Source organism: Thunnus maccoyii, chromosome 3 (genome assembly GCF_910596095.1).
Source record: "Thunnus maccoyii chromosome 3, fThuMac1.1, whole genome shotgun sequence".
Lineage (NCBI taxonomy): Eukaryota > Metazoa > Chordata > Actinopteri > Scombriformes > Scombridae > Thunnus > Thunnus maccoyii.
This window is the reverse complement of record NC_056535.1, coordinates 16,237,008-16,256,329: the sequence shown is the minus strand read 5'-3', so window position 1 is coordinate 16,256,329 and position 19,322 is coordinate 16,237,008. Positions and strand designations below refer to the sequence as shown.

At 39.7% G+C, this 19,322-nt stretch overlaps 1 protein-coding gene across 3 annotated transcripts; it reads right to left on the bottom strand.

The window, feature by feature from the left end:
• Nucleotides 1-541: 541 nt before the first annotated feature.
• Nucleotides 542-19,240, bottom strand: eefsec (eukaryotic elongation factor, selenocysteine-tRNA-specific). Of its 3 annotated transcripts, XR_006095428.1 has the most exons (8): nt 18,421-19,240; nt 16,230-16,437; nt 15,878-15,974; nt 15,314-15,478; nt 13,298-13,939; nt 10,966-11,122; nt 8,585-9,068; nt 8,261-8,352 (listed from the first exon to the last, which is right to left on the bottom strand). XR_006095428.1 is itself a non-coding variant. In XM_042405864.1 (7 exons), the coding sequence occupies exons 1-7, from the start codon at nt 18,722-18,724 to the stop codon at nt 755-757; spliced, it is 1,593 nt and encodes a 530-aa protein (XP_042261798.1). In that variant the 5' UTR covers nt 18,725-19,240; the 3' UTR covers nt 542-754. The 3 variants fall into 3 exon arrangements, 2 of the variants coding, with proteins under 2 accessions (XP_042261798.1, XP_042261797.1); XM_042405864.1 differs by lacking the exons at nt 8,261-8,352; nt 8,585-9,068 and adding an exon at nt 542-774; XM_042405863.1 differs by lacking the exon at nt 8,585-9,068 and having other exon boundaries at nt 7,641-8,352.
• Between the last annotated feature and the right edge of the window lie 82 nt (nt 19,241-19,322).

Genomic DNA, 19,322 nt, shown 5'->3' with positions numbered 1-19,322 from the left:
AAAAGAATTGTGATCAAGATATGTACTGAGTGTGACATTTTACAGTTGAAAATTAACTTCTCAGTGCTATCTGGTGGACAAACTATGTAAGGGCAACACTTTCTGAAATACCTCAAAGCCACAGTTTCTCTTTACGTATTGGTTGATACTAATATATCAGTAATAATCAAATAGCAGCCAATTTATTGGTCGAAAACTAATTTTTTTTTACTATTCTAGAAAAATGAAACAACACCAAACAAAATACATACAATAGTTACAGCTACTTTAAACATGGCTTTCTTTCTTTCCTTAAGCGCAGCAATAGTTTGTAGCTATTTGTTCTCCTGTATGGAATTAAAAATACTTGCTGTGAACTACAGAGAGGACAGCTCTCTTATGAAGACGTGTATAAGGAGGATGAGTCATGAAGGAGGGCTATTGGAGAGTAGAGCCTGACAAAGTAACTGCTGTGTCCTCCATATTATTGATCTTTTCCTCTGACGACTGAATCATCTCTGCATCCTCACTGCTTTTGGTCATCACCTCAATCTTTGTCGGAATCGCAGGTCAGAGAGTGTGTTTATATGTATCTCTCCTCTCCTCTATATGTGAAGGTGAATGAGACAAGATGACGTCTGCAGGCAGACGGACAGAATGCTGGATGGTATTTTTCAAGGTGATGCTGCAGGTGACCTCTGACCTGGACGACGGGGCTCTGCTGAGCTCAGCTGTAATGATCGGCTGTTATTCTTTGGCCATCAGTCTCTGCCTTTCACTGGCCACCCCCCTGTCCTGAGGTGATGAGGAAGAAGATGAGAGGATGACAGTGCCAGTAAACACATAGAGCAGTCATACAATGCCAGACGTTCAGGTGAGAGTGACATTCGTGTTGTGTATGTGTGTGTCAGGGATATGGAAACAGTATATCAATATGTTGCTTTATTGAGGTGGCAGCACTAATTTGCATGGGCGTTTTTTTCCTGTCTGCGTAAATGAGACAGGAATAGATATGCAAACAACTCGGTGGTGATGGGAGGACAATGGAGGTCTTAAAGGCTTTTCTTTCATTATGGTGTACTGCTTACGTCTTGCAACTATTTTGTGGACGTATCAGCTAATGAGCCTCTTTCATATGCAAAGGAAATAAAGAATTTGGCTTTAGTAGCTGATTGCACGATTTCCTGTCTTTTCTAAAACTAATTAATAATAATAATAATAAAACTTTATTCATATAGCACCTTTCCAAAACAAGGTTTACAAAGTGCTTTACAGGGTAAAAAGAACAAACAACAGGAATCATCAAAGTGTTAATCATAAAAACAAGAAAAATAGCATCATCAATAAAACAGTAATATAATGAAGCAAGAAATTATAGACGGTAATAAAGCATACAAACAAACACATGGTGTGGGAAAGTTAAGATAGAACGATCACAGAAGTATAGACTATAAAAGTGTGTTTTAAGAAGAGACTTAAAAGAAGAGATAGACTTTCCCCTCCTAATTTCTTCTGGAAGGTTGTTCCAAAGTCTGGAGGCCCTAATGGCAAACACTGTGTCACCTTTGTTTTTTAGTCTGGATCTAGGTACCACCAGGAGACCAGCATTTGAGGACCTCAGGGCCTGTGACAGCAGACTCTAAAACTATCAGGCAGCCAGTGCAAAGATGACAGGATAGGTGTAATGTGCTCTCTCTCTGCATTTTGAATTAATTGTAGAGAGGAGAGAGACTTTTTGCTCTAGACGGAAAAAAGGGAGTTGCAATAATCTAGCCACAATGAAATAAAAGCATGAATGGCTGTTTCAAGGTTTTTGGTAGACAGAAATGGCTTAATTTTGGAGATTTTCCTAAATTGAATAAAGCATGAATGTATGACAGATTTGATGTGGCCATTCAGAGTGAGGTTGCTGTCAAATAACACACCAAGGTTTCTACACTGTGGAGTAATAAGATGAGTTTATGAATCTAGTGTGTTTTTAATTTGAGTGTTTGAGGAGTCAGTGCCAACAAGAAATATCTCAGTCTTTTCTGAGTTGAGTTGTAGGAAATTTTGAGCCATCCACTTTTGAATGTCCTTGAGACAGTTTATAAGTGAAGAAATTTCATTGAAGTTATTGTGATCACAGCTGAGATAAATCTGAGTATCGTCTGCGTAAAAATGGAAACTGGCGTTGTGTGATCTTTTGAGATGTCACAAAGGCAGCATGTAAATGGTGAACAGAATCGGGCCAAGCACCGAACCCTGAGGAACCCCACAATCCATCCTAGAGGTGGAAGACCTAGACTCAATAATACCAACACAGAAAGTCCTGTCTGTAAGGTATGACTTAAACCGTGCCACTGATGTCCACCCATTTCTCTAAATGGGACAAGAGGATGGTGTGATCAGCTGTGTCAAACACTGTGCTGAGATCTAGGAATACTAAAATGGAGGGACGTCCAGTGTCAGCACCTAAAAACAAGTCATTCATGGGAATTTTCTGTACTGTGATTCAAACATAGAGTTCTCATTTATAAAAGCTAAAAGTTTATTTGTAACAATCTTCTCCAGGACTTTGCCTAAAAAATGAAGTTTAGAGATAGAGAGAGAGAGTTTCTTTAACATGGGCTGGACAAGAGCATTTTTAAAATAATGGGGCACAGTACCAGAAGAAAGGGAGCTATTTAAGGTGTTCAGTATAAAAGGACAAATTGTGTTAAAAACTTCTTTAAAAAATTGAAGAGGGAGAATGTCCAGAGGACAGGAGGAGGGGTTTATTTTGCTGACAATTTCCAACAGTGTAGGTTGAGAGACAAGGTTGAAGAGATCGAGAAGCATTAGGCCTAGTGGGTAAACAAACTGACGGGGGATCTACAGATGAGGTCATACTCTGATGAATGAGGGAGATCTTTTGAGTAAAAAAGTTTAAAAACTCATTGCAGGTTTCAGGAGTAGCGTCGACAGAAGGAACAGGGGGAGCATGAGCGGCACGGCTTACAATGTTAAAAAGCACCTTGGGATTAGAAATATTAGATCCAATGAGATGGGAAAAGTAGATGTGTTTAGAGTTGTTTTTTCTTACCACATTTATGTTTTATAGTATGAATGTTTTGATTTATCCATGGCTGGGACATGTGTTTCGTTTTCCTGGTTTTAAATGGAGCAATTTCATAGAAGATGGAACTTGAGATTAGTTAAATATTCATCCACTGATAATAAAGGCTCTAGTTCACAAGGGATAGTGTTAAAAGCTTTACTAAAAATATTGGCAGAGGTAGAATTAAAAACTCTAGACCCTAACTGTGTACACGAGCTGCTAAAACAAGAAGGTAAAACCAAATTAAAACATATGCAATAGTGATTGGAAATACAAGGATCCGAACAAGTCATGTCAGATAATGCAAGACTATAAGACAGAACAAGATTGGCACACATAAAGATTACAATCACTATGAAGCTCAAAAATGTGATACAAAGACAGAATATTTTTACAGACAACAACTCAACTAGACTAAAAGCTATTCTTGAAGTACAACACAGTGCATCAGTAAAAACAACTATTTTTAAAAGCTTAGAAGGTTTATCTGAATTTAAAGGTGACTGCAGTCAAATTCAAAATAAATGTATCAATAAATGTTTATTATGGCCATGCAGTATAGTTTATTTGGAATGAATGGAACAGAGTCATAAACCTGCTCACTGGTTTCCTTCTTTGTTATCATCACTTTGTAATAATAATAATAAATAATAATCAGATGTACGCCCCTTTGATAAAAGCGTCAGCTAAATTAAAAATGTAGATGTAAATAATACTCAATTTACAACAAATACTCCACTGTCAGAACCCAGTCTCTCCAGTTAAGACTAACAGAGCAGAGTGCAGTGTGGGATGGACTATGAGTAAAGAGGCTGACACACTAACATAAAAGACAAGGATGTTCACAGGTTGGTTATTTTCCTTCTTTTCAGCTGTTATTTATTTAACACGCAAATTTAGTAGTAATAACAGATAGGATATTTGTTTAAATTCCTTTTTATGGTAACTTATGAGCTGACATTTTACTGACTCATATTATGAAACGAAAGCCTGGAAAGCACATCATAAATTATCAATCCTTTTTTTTTTTTTTGCAATTTCTGATAAGTGAATAAAGTCTTTGTTCTTAATATATTTTTTGAGTTATTTCACAGCAGCTTTTACTTGCAAAGATACTGACGAAAACAAGTGACACCACACTATACAGTTAATACTTTGCTTCAGTTTTGTGAAACCTTACACTTTCTCAAATACGCTACACTATGTCCCTGCACTAAAGGGGGAAATGTTGTACTTTCTTATCATACTTTGATTTATGGGATGCTTTAATCCTTAGTTACTTTGCAGATGAGGATTTTTCACACAAACCACACGCTAAGCTCATTCGATATGATGTATAGCTGCAGATAAATCTACCCAGCTGGCTATATAGGAGTTACACTAAACACTCACTGTACTAGCTAAAACACTGCTTATAGAACAATGAGTCAATAATGATACAAATACATATAAGAATAATTAATGGATGCTGTGTTACTATTAAGTACATTTTGCTGCAAATACTTCCATATGTTTACATAAGGGAATTTTTGAATGCAGGACAATTACTTCTTTCACTAGTGGAGTTTTCTAACAACACTAGAGATACACTTAATTTCAAACTATTTTTAAGAGCAGTGACAGAAACTCTAACCATATAGCTTAATCAAATAGGCAGACCTATATTTATGCTCACGATTCACACAGGCATAAGTCAAAAACAAAACAACTAAAAAGACCTCCACAGCTGATGGGGGGGGGGGGGGAGTGGGAGATAAGCAGTGCCGGAAATGGAGAAGTCGACTGAAAGGGGCTGCGGTGGTATTAATTAAACAATGCCCATTTTAATCACAGCTAATTATATTTGCAGGCGAGGGTTGAGAGGAGTGAGGGGGCCGAGGGTGATTCTATCGGTGTCTGTGCTCATTAGTGTGGTGCAGCTGTCTGATAGCAAAGTACAGCTTCTGTCATCAAATAATCAGCAATAAATATCATCTCGGTCAGAGGGAGGTGATACTGTTAAAACAGTGATTGTATATAGCAGCTTGGTGAGGATCAACACCAACAACTGGACAGAGAAAACCAGAGAAATGTGAAAAAAGTATTTTATGAGCTGCTTTGGAGCAAAAATACACTGCAAACTCTAAAGGAGGGCATATAATAGTCTGGAGTGAGACAGTAATATAAGAAAAGCAGCCTAACCACATCCCCACTGGTTAAATTGTTAATTAATGTTGCACCCATTTATCAGTCAAATAGCTGTTAATTAGTCTTTTCAATCTCCTCTGCCTTGAACCACATTTTAAACTCTTTTTCTTGCCCTCCTCCTTTGCCTTGTCAATTATCCGTCTGCCATCCCCTTCCCCTCTGTTTCTTTCTCTCACAGATAGATACCTGTTATCTCAGCTCGTCGATGACCGTTTCCCATCTATAAACATTCAGGAGCTCAGACGTTGACCTTTGACTCCTGGCTGACCTCAAGGTTACCAGCAAAAACTAAAAAAGGACAGGGGTACTGAAGGAAACTCATCATAGCTGTGTGTGTTATCTCTATAGAGAGAAGAGGAGGAATTTAAAAAGGGAAAATTATAGGGAGTCATATGGGAAATTGTGGTTAAAGATATGAGCACTGGGCCTCACGTACAGGCCAAAGTGTCTCAGCAAGAATGGTGATCACTTTCCCATGTCAGGTGTCTGTCTCATTGACGCTGAGTGTGTCTGTGTGTGTGTGTGATGAGCTGAGGTGAGAACACACTCCCAGCTGCAGTTCCACAGCCTCCCTGTCTGTCTCCTCCTGCCACAATCAGCTACGTCTCTAAAAGCGGATTATACAGTCCACCAAAACCTCCTCACCTAAACTCAGAAGGGACTGCAGTGTCTCTCTCTCTCTCTCTCTCTCTCTCTCTCTCACACACACACACAAACAGGATTAGCATGCATGTTAAAACATACTGGGGGAAACGCAGTGCACCCACACTCCTGCGTCTGTATTAATGAAAAGCAGGAGGATCTTTATCAAGACAAGGAGGATGAAAATAATCATCTTCTAAAAAGAAGCATTGGAAAATTGATTCAGTGTTTACAATTATGTTAAGATGTAACACATATTCCTCTTGTGATGCAAGACAGACAGTAGCTTTCAGCTAATTTGTATCGTCAGTGGGTGTGTTTTTTATTGTTTGAAGAAAGTAGGATGTTAGATCTGGATGTGATAATATTAACACTAGTTGCTAAATTTAAAAAATACACTCATATCCATCTCCAACTGATGATATTGCAGCAATGACACAAAGATGTGCATCATCATGGTCTGCCTATGTAATTAAGACTTTAAGGGAAATGTTTAATAACCTAAAAATGATTTCCTTTATTGTTTCATGATGGGACATGAGACCAGTAACGGACAGAGAAATAGGTTTTCAATAAAAACTAGAATAGATGGAGAATGAAAGAAGGGGGTGGAGCGAGAAAGAGAAATTGGAGAGACACAGGAGTAAAAAGCAACAGAGATTTTTTCCTGTCTGGTTTTCTATAAGAGGAACGAAAGGAGATAAGACTAAAAGGACTGTCACTCAGAGGAACAATCCTTCCAGTGTCCCCTCTTGCTCCTGCTCCTCCCTCCCTCCTCCTTCTCTCTCCAATTTCCACAGATTCCTGCTGAGATAGAGTCGCTGTTCACAGGGACAGTTTGCTGACATCATTCGCTACATACCGAGTGTCCTGCACTCTCACTGCCCCACCCCAAAACATCTCTGTGACAGGATGGAAACGCATACAGTATACACAAGAGACATGATCATTTCACATTGTACAGTTCTCAGTAACTGGCTGATTAATCACACCGTCAGTCACCAATGATAATTGTTCAAATTTTTTGGTATTTCTTATTGTTTTCCATTGTTTACTCAATCAAACATGTAAAAGAAATATGACAAATGTAAAACATGTGATGATAGAGAGCAATAATGTAAAGCACACAGTAGATGATAATAATTCAAATAATTTAATAAGATGATTAATTTATTGCTTATTCAAGAAATTAAAAAGAAATTTAAAATATATTTTCCTGATTTAGAATAGTGAACACACAGTGTACAAACAGTACAAATTTAGCAAATTGATAAATAAAGAGATGCCATTTCCATAACTTACACCCTGCAATGACATTGATTTTTGCAATACAGTGTAATATGACTCAGTGGGTAGTAGCAGGTACGCTTGGTATGGATGTTAATTACGTCTCAGGTTGTACATGTATCGAATAGATTCTGGGCAGAGTGTGACATGAGGTAAAATGTGCCCATTATGCTGTACATTATGTATGACAGCAGAACAAACCGACCACAGAGAACCACAGATTACACACACATTAGGGTTTTGGTTTCAGTATGTAATCAGTGTATTGGAACTGTAATATAGTATGTTGATACAGAAACTCTCTGCTACTGCACATATAAACTGTGACTGGCACTGTAGTTTTTATACATTGCTGCTGATGAATTAATCTTATTCTGTGACAACAACTAAATTCATTGCTATCATAACCTCATTTGATGAAGGACATTTCCAATGATCACACAGAAAATAACAGTCAGAAATGGAGTTTAAGGATGGATTTACTTTATTTGTCTTTCTGAATTTCAACTCAAGAGAACTCCGACATAATTGCTATCCAGGGTAAAATTGCAGCTCTACAACTTCCATTACAGAAAATGAAATTCTGAAGAAACCTGTGTGATTTTTTTAAATTTTTTTATCTGAGATCATGTGATCAGTCCCATTAAGGCTACGCTGAGTTAGAAGGTTACAGACAGAAAGGTTTGCAGCAAGTCAAAAGAACTGAACTAAGGTATGATTATGTAAGACAACTCAAATGCATCATGAACAGAAGAGCAGCTTCCATCTCCATAAACGGAGATAAAACAAAAACTGTTTCACACGCATTCAGCATTTCGCAATCATTGCATTTCAGCAGACTGTTTCCATCCCCAGAAAAAGAGGCAACAAAAGTTAGCACACCCCTGATACAGAGGCCAGAATCCCCCTCACCTCTAAAAGACCTCTGAAGCTGTCCTCTCCCCCCGTCTCCAGCACTGCCACATAGTGTCAGTCTGAAAGCTGTGCAGCAAAAGGTCACGACTGAACCATCTTCTTATGGGGATCAAACACATAGCGCTTGAAATGCAGGTGAATGCTAACAGGCTGAGAATCTGCTTTGGGCTCCTCTTCGTTTGCTGGTCCGCCTTTGCCCCCCCCCTTCCCTTTCTTCTTAGAGGTAGAGGATAACAACTGCTTGGTTTCTGGGAGAAGACCCTCTGAGGAAAAGATAAACAGAAAGGTCAAGCAAGGGGGTTGGTTATCTTATTATTTAAAAAACAACAATCAAGAAACATTATATAAATAGATCCCTTTATTTAACAAATCTAGATCCTGATGTGCTGTACTTAGGTCAACTTAATAATCTCAGTATGTAGGTATATCTGATACATGATAGAGATCTTTTCTTCACTGTTATGTATGCAGCAGGTGCTGTATCAGTGCGCTGACCTCAAGATCAACTGATGCCTCCATCATTCTGATGTAACTGATGAAAAGTGCAGAGAACCATGTTTCGGTTGCCTCTTGAGACTAGTCTGGCCCATCCCGACATGTACGCAGCAGTATCGTGCCTCCTCTTTCTGCTTAGACCTAAACTCATGATTCATCCTTCACTTGGGCCTTGTTCTCAGCTGTACTGAGCTGTTTCCTGGGAATGGTGAGCTGCTGTCTGATGTTCACTACAGACTCCTCTATGCCATCATATCTTTGTGCACCGAGTATGGAAACTGGCTGCTTGTTTGCTTGCGGTTTTGCACAAGGAAGGTAAGCAATGTTCTGGGTTCATTGCTTTACACGCTGACTGTCTGACCTCACGTACAACGGCGCCAGCATTCTTCTTGTTATCGTTATGCCAATGTGAGGGTTGTTATGGTTGCAGCGCCGCCAGAAATCTCTCCTTGTTATCTATGATCAGCTGAAAACGTCCATTTACCTCCACAAAAGAGACACACACAAACACACACACCCAAACTTGAATGATTTGTGTTCACATATAAATGACACATAAGGACCACTTCTTTACACATTTGTTCTCAAATTAACATCCATTATATTATAAAATTCTTGCACAGACTAAGACTGCAGGTAATGGGAGAATCACTGATGAAGAACCTAAGAATCAAGATATGTGTATGTGAAGCACAAGGCATTAGTGACATATGTACATTAGACAGTGTGTTTATCTGACAGGGTCCAAAATTAACACCCAACAATCACCAAATATGGGTAAAAATAGGGTTTGGTGTACTATATATAAAACCAGGTCATCTGCCGAGTTGGCAGCAAATTAATTTTTTGAGGGGCAGCATGATGTCACTGTGTTTTCTGTTCTAACACTAGATAAGAGTATGGAGGAATGATAATCTCGCTGTCCCTTGTGCCCATTAAAAAATTCTAGTCAACAATAGTATCCTTTTAATGAAGAAGTCCATGACTGGCTGATGTGTTGCACAGTTCCTTAGGACTTCTATATCAGTCATTGTAATAAAGCCTACACAGAGTTACATATGTGGTAGCACATATATATATGTATGCTGGTGCAGAAAGGAAGAATTGAGGAGATTATGATGAGTCACAGAGACTGAGAGACTTCTTTTTGTCTCACTAGCAAAGTATTTAAACATTGTTACTACATCACAATCGGTCTCACTGATTGTATTCACTGTTGTTCAACTGAGAGCCTTAAATAAAGTCTGTGGATGAGGTCAGATCTTCTTAAAACTATCTCTGTATATTATTTCTGATGAAATAACAAGAGCTCATCTATTAGTCAACTGACATAAAATTAATCAGCAACTATAATGATAATTGCTCAATTGTTTTAGTCACTCCTCAAGCACAAATGCCAAACATTCTCTGATTCCAGCTTCTCAAATGTGAGGATTTGTTGCTTTTCTCTGTATGTAACATGATAGTAACATGAATATTTTGGGGTTTTGGACTGTTGGTTGAACAAATCAAGCAATATGATGGTATCACCTTGGGCTTCAGGAAATTGTGATGGCTTTTTTAAAAAACTATTTGTCTGACAGATGGACCAAAGATTAACTGCATAATCAAGAAAATAGCCGGCAGATTAATCGATAATGAAAATTAATCATTAGTTGCAGTCCTATAAATAACACAGCAGATATGAGAAACAGAAAAGCATTTGGCAGCGAAATCTGCATGAAAGCAGACACTGTCCTCCACTTTTTCATTCATTCTCTCTATCTTATGCATGTGTGTGTGAAGAGAAGAAAACACCCATACAATTATATATGCCATTACTCAAATGTAGAACTTTCAAAAGGCTAAAACCTATCACAACTAAATACCATCCTTCTGTATCAGTCTGACAAACCCCTAATCAGCAGCAGAGTAGTGCCATCTTCCCCCTGAGGCCCGGCGGAGTCTCATATGAACACCGCTGAATGTCTGCATTATGTTCATACATGAGGATGTGTGTATCCGTATGTCAAGAGACCTTCGAGTATGCAAGTGTGAGGCAGTGAAGAGGATGTAGGTGAGGTTCTCTTTCTAAATGTTTTTGTTTTCTCTTCCCTCCCGGTGTGGAGCCGTGGGTTTGGAGCAACAGAAGGTAAAATAAACACAGAACAGACTTCCCCCGGAACACAGGCAATCCCCAGAGGAATCCTGGGAATGTGGTTCGGGATGTCAGGCCTACCACTCTTACCACATCCTGAAAACCGTCCGCAGAGCCCCCAAAATCCAAGGACAGACGGAGAAAGTTTTGATGTGTGTAGTGATGAAGAGGGACACGTACAATATCTATGCAGCCTAGTGTCAAACTAAGCGATATAATCGAAATGCATCTGATAAATCCTTACCTTGTACTCGAATCTTAAACTTCCCGCTCTGTCCGAACCCGCCCTCGATAACACCGGTCTCACCTGTCGACAATGTGACCTTCAACCCCACAAAGAGCTGCAGGTTGGTCTCCTTCTTGAACAGGTTGCGGCCGATCACAGTATAATCATCAGTCACCTGAGAGCACGAGAGAGAGGGAAAGAGACTTATGAACTGCAGCACTAATGACAAATAGAATGAAAGCACAAAACGTGATTAGAAGTACGTTTTAAATGGTGGGAAAGCATATGATCTAATTATGACTGTGAATATGTCAGGATGAGTTTTAGTCTGATTTCCTGGCTCCTTCCTCCGATGACTAGATCTTGTGGATTGCCATGATTTCCTTCTGCCATCAGGGTAGGATGAGGAAGAACCGCGCACCCTCCATCCTGTACCCCCATCAACTGCACTGCTCGTTGTAAGCCGCATTCTTCGAGGCTCGCCGCCTGGCTGTCTCGCACTCTCTCTTTCATCCCCCTGCACATTTTATGCTATATTTGTTTGTATTTCTTGCTTATCATCCATCACTAAGTCGATCTTACCCGCCACTAATCTGATAACAGGAGGGCACCGCTCTGTCTCCAACTCACCCCCCCTCCCCAGCCCTCCACCTCCAGCTCTTCCTCTCTCTTCTGCCTAACCCTCATTCATTCTTGAACATTTGACCCTGACGTCCCTCAAGCGTGACTGATGCGCTGATAAAAAAAATACAGTTGCTATACACGTCTGACAGACCGTATGAATTGTGACTGGTCGAGGTCGTCATATCTGAACAATGCCAGTAATGTGTCTTTTACGAAGAGGAATTCTTAAGTCTTATAACATAACTGACTCATTCTGGGAGACAGATAAACAACAAATGTAATGTCACATGACCAGGATCTGACCTCTCGCACACGCTGTTCTCCTCCTGAGTCACTGACTGGAGCTGTCAACAGCCTGAGGTGCTAACAGCAGGAAACTAGTTCACACACTTGACCCCCGACCTGAATCTGACCCTGCACGAGGGTGCACACAAAGAAACTTCACTGTACACTGTAAAATAAACAAGTGTCATAACACCTTCAGTGCGCACACAGATAGAGATGAATCCCGAAACTCTGTTTTAAATAGAAACTGGTTCAAAGTTTGTAAGAACTCTGAGATTTTTTCAGTTCTTTTATCAGTCCTTGAGGAAACCAGGGAGTGACATGCAGAAAAGCTATATTTTCAACTGTGAGCTTGTTGCAAATAGAAAACTGTTATGAACAAGCTAAAACAGAAACTGGCTGTCTATAGCCAAACTGTTTAGCCAAATTAGCCATGTACAGTATCTTAAAATTAAGCAAACTCTTGTAAACTAAGCCACATTAGCAGTAAAGAGTAAGAGTGATAGTGGCTGATTTCTATGTTCTATATTCTTTTTAATCTTCACTCAGTGTTTTGATGTCAGGAATATTATTCATTTTATTTAGATTTTGTTTACAGGGATATTTTTTTGAGTTTATATAGTAACTTTACTGTCATAAACATTGCTGTTGCTGCTCTAGAAACAATATTTTGTCACATAAAAGTACATAAATAATATAAATTTGTATCCTGTTCTAAATGTATTCGTTTTGTTTAGCACAGTACTAAAAAAACAAGAGTATCAAGTATCGGACAGAAGGTATCGATAAAATCCTAAAGATTGTTATTGGACATTGTAGAACTTTTGAAAAATTGTCAAATCAGATGTTGATGTCAATAAGAAAACAACAGACTTTGATTAGATGAGATATGGATCATTATGACCTGTAAATCAGGACAGAATGTAACATCAATCACACAAGAATGAAAATCAAAATATGTGGGAGAGAGAGAGGAGTAGAACAAGAGAGAGACATGATGACCCAGAGAGAATTAGGGAGTCAGGTGAACTCACAGAGTCATGTGGGTATTCCTATGCCACTCAGGTGTGTCCAAACAGCACCAGCCTCTGACAGCTAGACAGGGCGAGTGGCGTCAGACGGCCACCCACACACACCTCTGTGTCACAGCACATGCTAAGGCATGCATACCCGCCCATGCCTCAAACAGTGCTCACCAGGGCTGCATATGCATGCTTGTTTGTGTGTACGTGTCTGTTTATGAATATACAATAGGGGTTCTGTCTGAGAGGCACGCTCCAGTGCCATCAGCAATGAGAAACATCCAAAGAAGAATCAGAGCGGAGCATAAGGTGATAAAGAGGGCAGAGAAACAAGGGCAACGTTCAAGGTTAAGCAGAACAATGGAGAGTTAGAAAAAGACCGTTTTTAATAACAGACAAACTGTTTAGTGTCCACTCACCCTTTCCACCTGTCCCTCCTTGTGTTTGGTCTTGTAGATGCGCAGGCGAGGCAGGGCAGTCTCAGCATAGCCTTTATCTTCAAACCCCTGCAGCAGACGGCCTTGGAAGGCCAAACGGCATGCGTTAGCGTGGATGTCTGTGTCTAGCTTGGAGCCAATCACAAGACAGAGTGAGGGACATGTGACTGGCCGCTCAAACTCTAACAAAGCCCATTGCTCTGGGTCGGGTCCTGAACTCGCCTCTCCCTGACCGGTGAGATATTCGTCTTGGTAGAAGTACTCCCTGTCGAAGGTGAAGGGTGTTTCTAGTGAGCACGGCTCTGGAGGTGGTTTAGTGTCTGAAGGGGGCTCTGAGACACCCACAGGTGGCAGGCCGAAGAAGGTCACCCTCGCCATGACTGTTTCATGCCCCACTGTAATGTGGAACTTGGCACGGGTGGCAAGAGAGCCCTTGAAGTAGCCTATCTTCCTGACCGAGACGACAGCTGCATAGAGGGTATGCAGGGAGCCAGGGGTGCACACCACACCCCGCTCCAACAGTTTAGGGTCAAACTGTGTCACACACACGCCCACACGATCTCCCTGCATGGCCCCAGACACTGGCTTCCGAAACATCTGCACCGACTTTACTTTCTTGGTCACCTGATGTCAGAGAGCACAGAAGTACAGTAAATAAAAAACACAATTTAAAACAACATAGATTTCTATAATCAGTTTAATAACAATTTTAACAGAGCAGATTTGGAAAGCTATACAATTCACAGATACAAGAGAAAGCAAAAGCTGCATAAATACACTACACTGCAGTACACTGGAACTCTGCTGCTAAAAGTTCATCGCTCACTTTTCACAAAATGGGAAACATAAGTTGATTTTAATACCTATGTATATTTAAATGTTTCTTTAACATTTTCAATCATTTCTTCAGGTTACTAGTAAATCAACTAAACATGGAATACAGCATGTGATAAAATAAAAAATACATTTTATATATATAAATATATATAAATATATATATATATATATACACACATACATACACACACACACACACACACACACACACACACACACACACATATATATATATATATATATATATACACATATATATGTATATCCTCATCACAGGGATGATTTATAACATATTTAAGGGAAAGGCTCAATTTAGTACTTTTGTCAGTTTTTTTATCATTAAAATATGCACATAAGTAAACAGCTTATTGAACATGCATAACCACTTAAGCTACGTGTGTCTTTAAAAGATAACAGAACCATTTGTCAAAATGCTGCTTTCTATAAAATGCTTTTTATGCCAATGTCCAAATGTATTTACTGTCAATTAATCCCACAAAGCTTTAGTGAAGTGCAAACTATTGTATGTGGTTTATTTGTTGGAAAACTGTCAGTGTTTTGGTGAAAAAAAAAAAATCATATTTGAATATGTATTTAAAAATGTAAAACACTGACAAAAACTTATTATTAGCTGATGATGTACTTTGTTTTGATTTCACAAGTATACAAATTCACAACTGAAAGATACCGATCTGACTATCTATCAATATATCCATCAGTGATTGTTGTTTCTGGCATACGACAATGTCTTTCTAATTGTTTTTGTTGTCTTTTATCAGACAGTGACAAAATCAACAGTAGTGGTTCAGATCAAAGCTTTGTCACAAGTGACTGATCATTTAGCCATTTGCTGCCACCAAGAGGTGAATATAATAACTGCAGACAAAACTGCTGAGCCCGGCTGAAAGTTTGCATCTGGTCTAAATTACTAAACTCCTGTGCTGCCAGTCCACCCCCCAAGTCCCCTCATCCTTCCCTCACATTAAACTGACACATCCTCTGAACCCACTCGGCCATCCCTCCCTCTGTCTGCCCACATCCAGTAAACTTCTGAACTTCCGAAACGCTGTGGTTTCCACAAAAGCATTTCCAGCGCTCGGGTATGTTGCCTGCTTGTAAATATCCGAGATTCAGAATTCATGCCCAATCTTTGAAATGTACCTTTAGTGCTGGGATTTCCACTGTGTCGTTGATGGCCAGTGACCCCTGCAGGATGGTCCCTGTCATGACTGTTCCCTGACCGCGGATGGAGAAGCAATGGTCCACAGCCATCAGAAGGTCACCTCCGGGGTCTCTCTGAGGGAGGTATGTCTGTTTCTTCAAAAGCTGAGACAGAAACCAACAAGGAAATAAGTAAGAAACACCTATTCACACATGAAAAGATAACTTGTGTCGCACTATTGCAAGGGCACATGTGTGACTCTCGAGAAACAGAAACACACATACACAAATATGAACCCAGATACCAATTAAGTAATAAACAAACACCAACTTTGTCAGTTTGCCGATAAGCACTGAAAATTTTCAAGTACAATACAAACTGCAAACAAAGAAAGTATTCTGTTGTTATGTTTAATTGGACAGTAAGTACACACAGGTGAGAACTACTCTTATTATCTTATTGATGTTAATTGACAAATAGCACTTGCTCATAAGTAAGAACTTGTGCTGTTTTGAGCAACATTAATAACAACAGAAGGGCTCCAGTGTGTTTCCAGACTTTACCTCGATTAACTCTGGCACTCCCTGTGGCTCCTCTGTGTCAGCAGCCTCCGGGCCTCCAGGCTTCGCTGCCACAGCTATAATTGGACACTCCTTAAATCTGGGCAACAAAAAACAGTCATGTGGAAATTACTTCATGTTTTAATGTTGAAGTAATGATTAAAATTAACTATTTTTATTGAAAAAAACAGAGAGGGAGACAGAATGGTTAGGGATGGAGGAAGTTTGACGAGAGATTAAATTGCAGGAGGCATGCAGGATGCCCTAACTTACTTAACTGTCTGGGCCAAGATTTTACACTCACTTCCTCTTACACCTCTTCAGATTAAGTATTTTATTTGTATTAAATGCAGACCTGGTGCCCTCCAGTGTTTTGTGCAGTCTCTTGGTCATTTTCTCGATGGCACTCTGTCTCTTGTTGGCTGGCAGTAGGTCAATCTTGTTCAAGATGACCACCATGCGAGGGCAAGTCAGTTCTCCTATCAGCAGACACTCTGCAGTCTGAGTCTGTACCCCTTTCACCACGTCCACCACCAGCATCATCAGGTCAATGATTTGAGCCCCTAGAAAAGAGATACTAGATATTACTAACATGCAATAAAAACCAACATAGCACAGTAATTAACATTCCTGTTGTTCATCTGTATAAATTTAATATGGCATCCTATAAAAAAGAGAAAAGGTTTGGGTGGTTTTGTCTATTAATTCATCCACCTCAGTGTGATATCGACTATGAAGCCGACAACAGCAATACAAACAGGAACAGACACAGACACCCAAGAAAAACAGTAGAACAAGAAGAGAAATTAGGGGAGGGGTGCACAAAAGCAAAGAGAGAGTAAAGGGCTAGAGGGTTGAAACTAGAGCTGCGGCTCACTTGGTTGTCTTTCCTTTCCCTCTTTTCTTTTCCTGACTTTGGCAGTCTCTCTTTCCTGTGCTCCCCTCTTTTCTCTCCTTCCATTTGGCTCCCTCTCTTTCCTGTGCTCTCCCCACTTGGGACAAGAGGGGAAGTTTAATACATACCCCGATCCCTGCACTTTCCTTCCTCCCTAATCTATAGCATGTGCCACCCCACTGGCTCATAGGTTTCATTTAGTATGTTGGTTACATGACACGGCAACATTAAGTGTTTGAGTGCCTCTATAACAAACCGATTACTTCACCCACAGACTGCCTATTATCTGTTAATGCTTTGTACATTTTAAAAAGTGGGAGCTAATGTGTTCAGGTGTGTGACAAATGAGAAGGAGGACTGAAAGAGAAAGCAGGTAATACACCATGTCCCTCTGAGTTAGTGACCTGTAGTCACTCTCTAAGTGCCTCACCACTGTAGTCATTTCTCCTCACTCCCAGTCCAGTTCAACATGTCATAATGTGTCAAACTACTTGCAGAGAGAAGGCGCCCTCTGCTGGGAATGTAAAATTTGAGTGTGACAGAGGTCTACTTGTCATTCTACACAGAATAACTTCAGGTTCAGTGTGCCAAAATGTAGTTGTTACTACTACATATGCACATTGAGCACAAAAGATGGGAAATACCGCAATTTATCATGCCATGATCTATAGTGAGATGCTATCCATATACTGGTACTTATTGCACTATGCTTTCTTTAAATATGTAACTGATACACTAGTACCAAGCAGTATTTGTACTTGAGTTAATTGTGGACTTTACAAAACAGTTTGCTGTTTGCAAAGTAATTTGTTTTTTTGAGTTTTCTGTTACTCTTGAAAAGATTTACATGTGGCTGTTTTGAATGATTTTTACATAGGCTACATGCAGAGGTGTGCCTGTCAAAAATGCTACCACTATATGCACTTTGTTTCATAGATGCTGCTGTTGAAGTGTATCGTTGTGTGTCTATCAAATTCTGATAGTGAGAGTAATTTATTATGCAGTGAAGAAATACAGCACTATGTGATTTGATAGCTACTATTCTAAAGCTGTATATACACTCAGTTACCAGTGTATTAGCTACACATAGCTTAAATTAATGCAATCTAATACAAAAGCCACCCATCCTAGCTTCATTAAAGTTACAATGTTCAGTACACTGAGGGGTAATATTTACTCTAAACTCATTGATGTAATGGAGTGGAAAAAATTTAAGAACACCTCTCCACAGCAACACACCACAGCCTCCAAAATGACCATCAGGTTGGATCAACACCTCTCTGAAAAACTTTCATCAGGATTTAATTTAGAGCTGTTGCGTTACACTATTAACTAGGTGGGAGTAATAAACTGGCAACTGAGAGTACTTGGTGGGATGTAATTGATTACTGTCGCCTGTATCATCACACTATATAACTATATACTATCCACCCATTACTTTCATAATGCCTACACAAATGTTTTTATATTGTTATATTTATATTTTGTTTTATCTCTCTATGTTTGACCACTTCATAAGATCCTTGTTTGTATTGCATTTTCTGTGTATGATACTGTATATTTTATGATATTATATTTTTTGGAGCACCTTGTACCTAATAAAGTTTATCATTATTATAAATATCAATTGAACATAATTTATAGACTTCACCTCCAATAATAGTCCGAATCAGAGAGGCGTGTCCGGGACAATCCACCAGGGTGAACTGCAGGCTGTCATACTGCTGCTGTCCGAGACTCTCCCGCAGGTGACTCGGCAGATCCACCGTGAAAGAGGAGAAGCCCAGGTCCAGCGTGATGCCTCTCTCACGGGACTGCGGGTTCTTGTCGAAGGCGGCGGTGGAAGCGGTGCTGCTCAGCGCCCTGGCAAGCGACGTCTTCCCGCTGTCGACATGTCCAAGTACCCCGATGTTGAAATTTAACGTTTTTGTCCGACTGTCAGCAGAGTCTGACATTTTGCCAGTTTGTTGTAATGATTATAACTGGCGTGACTGAGTTAGACTTTGGTCTCAGTTAACGGTTACAGAGAAAACATCAGGCGGTGTTACTGCTGCTGCTCACAAACTTTCCGTTCAGTGACATTCGTTAATTATAACCGAGACACTTTAAGCAACACGCTGCTCTAATTACTTTGTGGCTTACAAAATATAGAGAACTATAAATGAGACTTTACTTCGGCAGTTGAGAGACACGTCTTCCCTGCTTCGCATCCTCAGCACAACAACATGCTAAAGCGGAACGTTTTATCAGTAGCTAACAAAAGTAACTGTAATGGCTATTTGTTTAAAACGTAAATATAAAATGTGGGAATGGCGATGAAAACCCTCTATCTGCTATGTTTCACACTTATTTGAGACTATTATTTACTCACTGACAAGTTTCTAGTGGTTTCTACTACGACACAGCAACTGAAACACAAACGGAAATGAAAACTCTGGGGGTGGGGTTTTGAGGGGTGGAAATGATTGACGTGAATTTTAGCCAATTAAAATTTTGTATTAATCGGTATGGTCCAATCGGTTTACTCGATAGTCCAAATAGGCGGTAATTTCA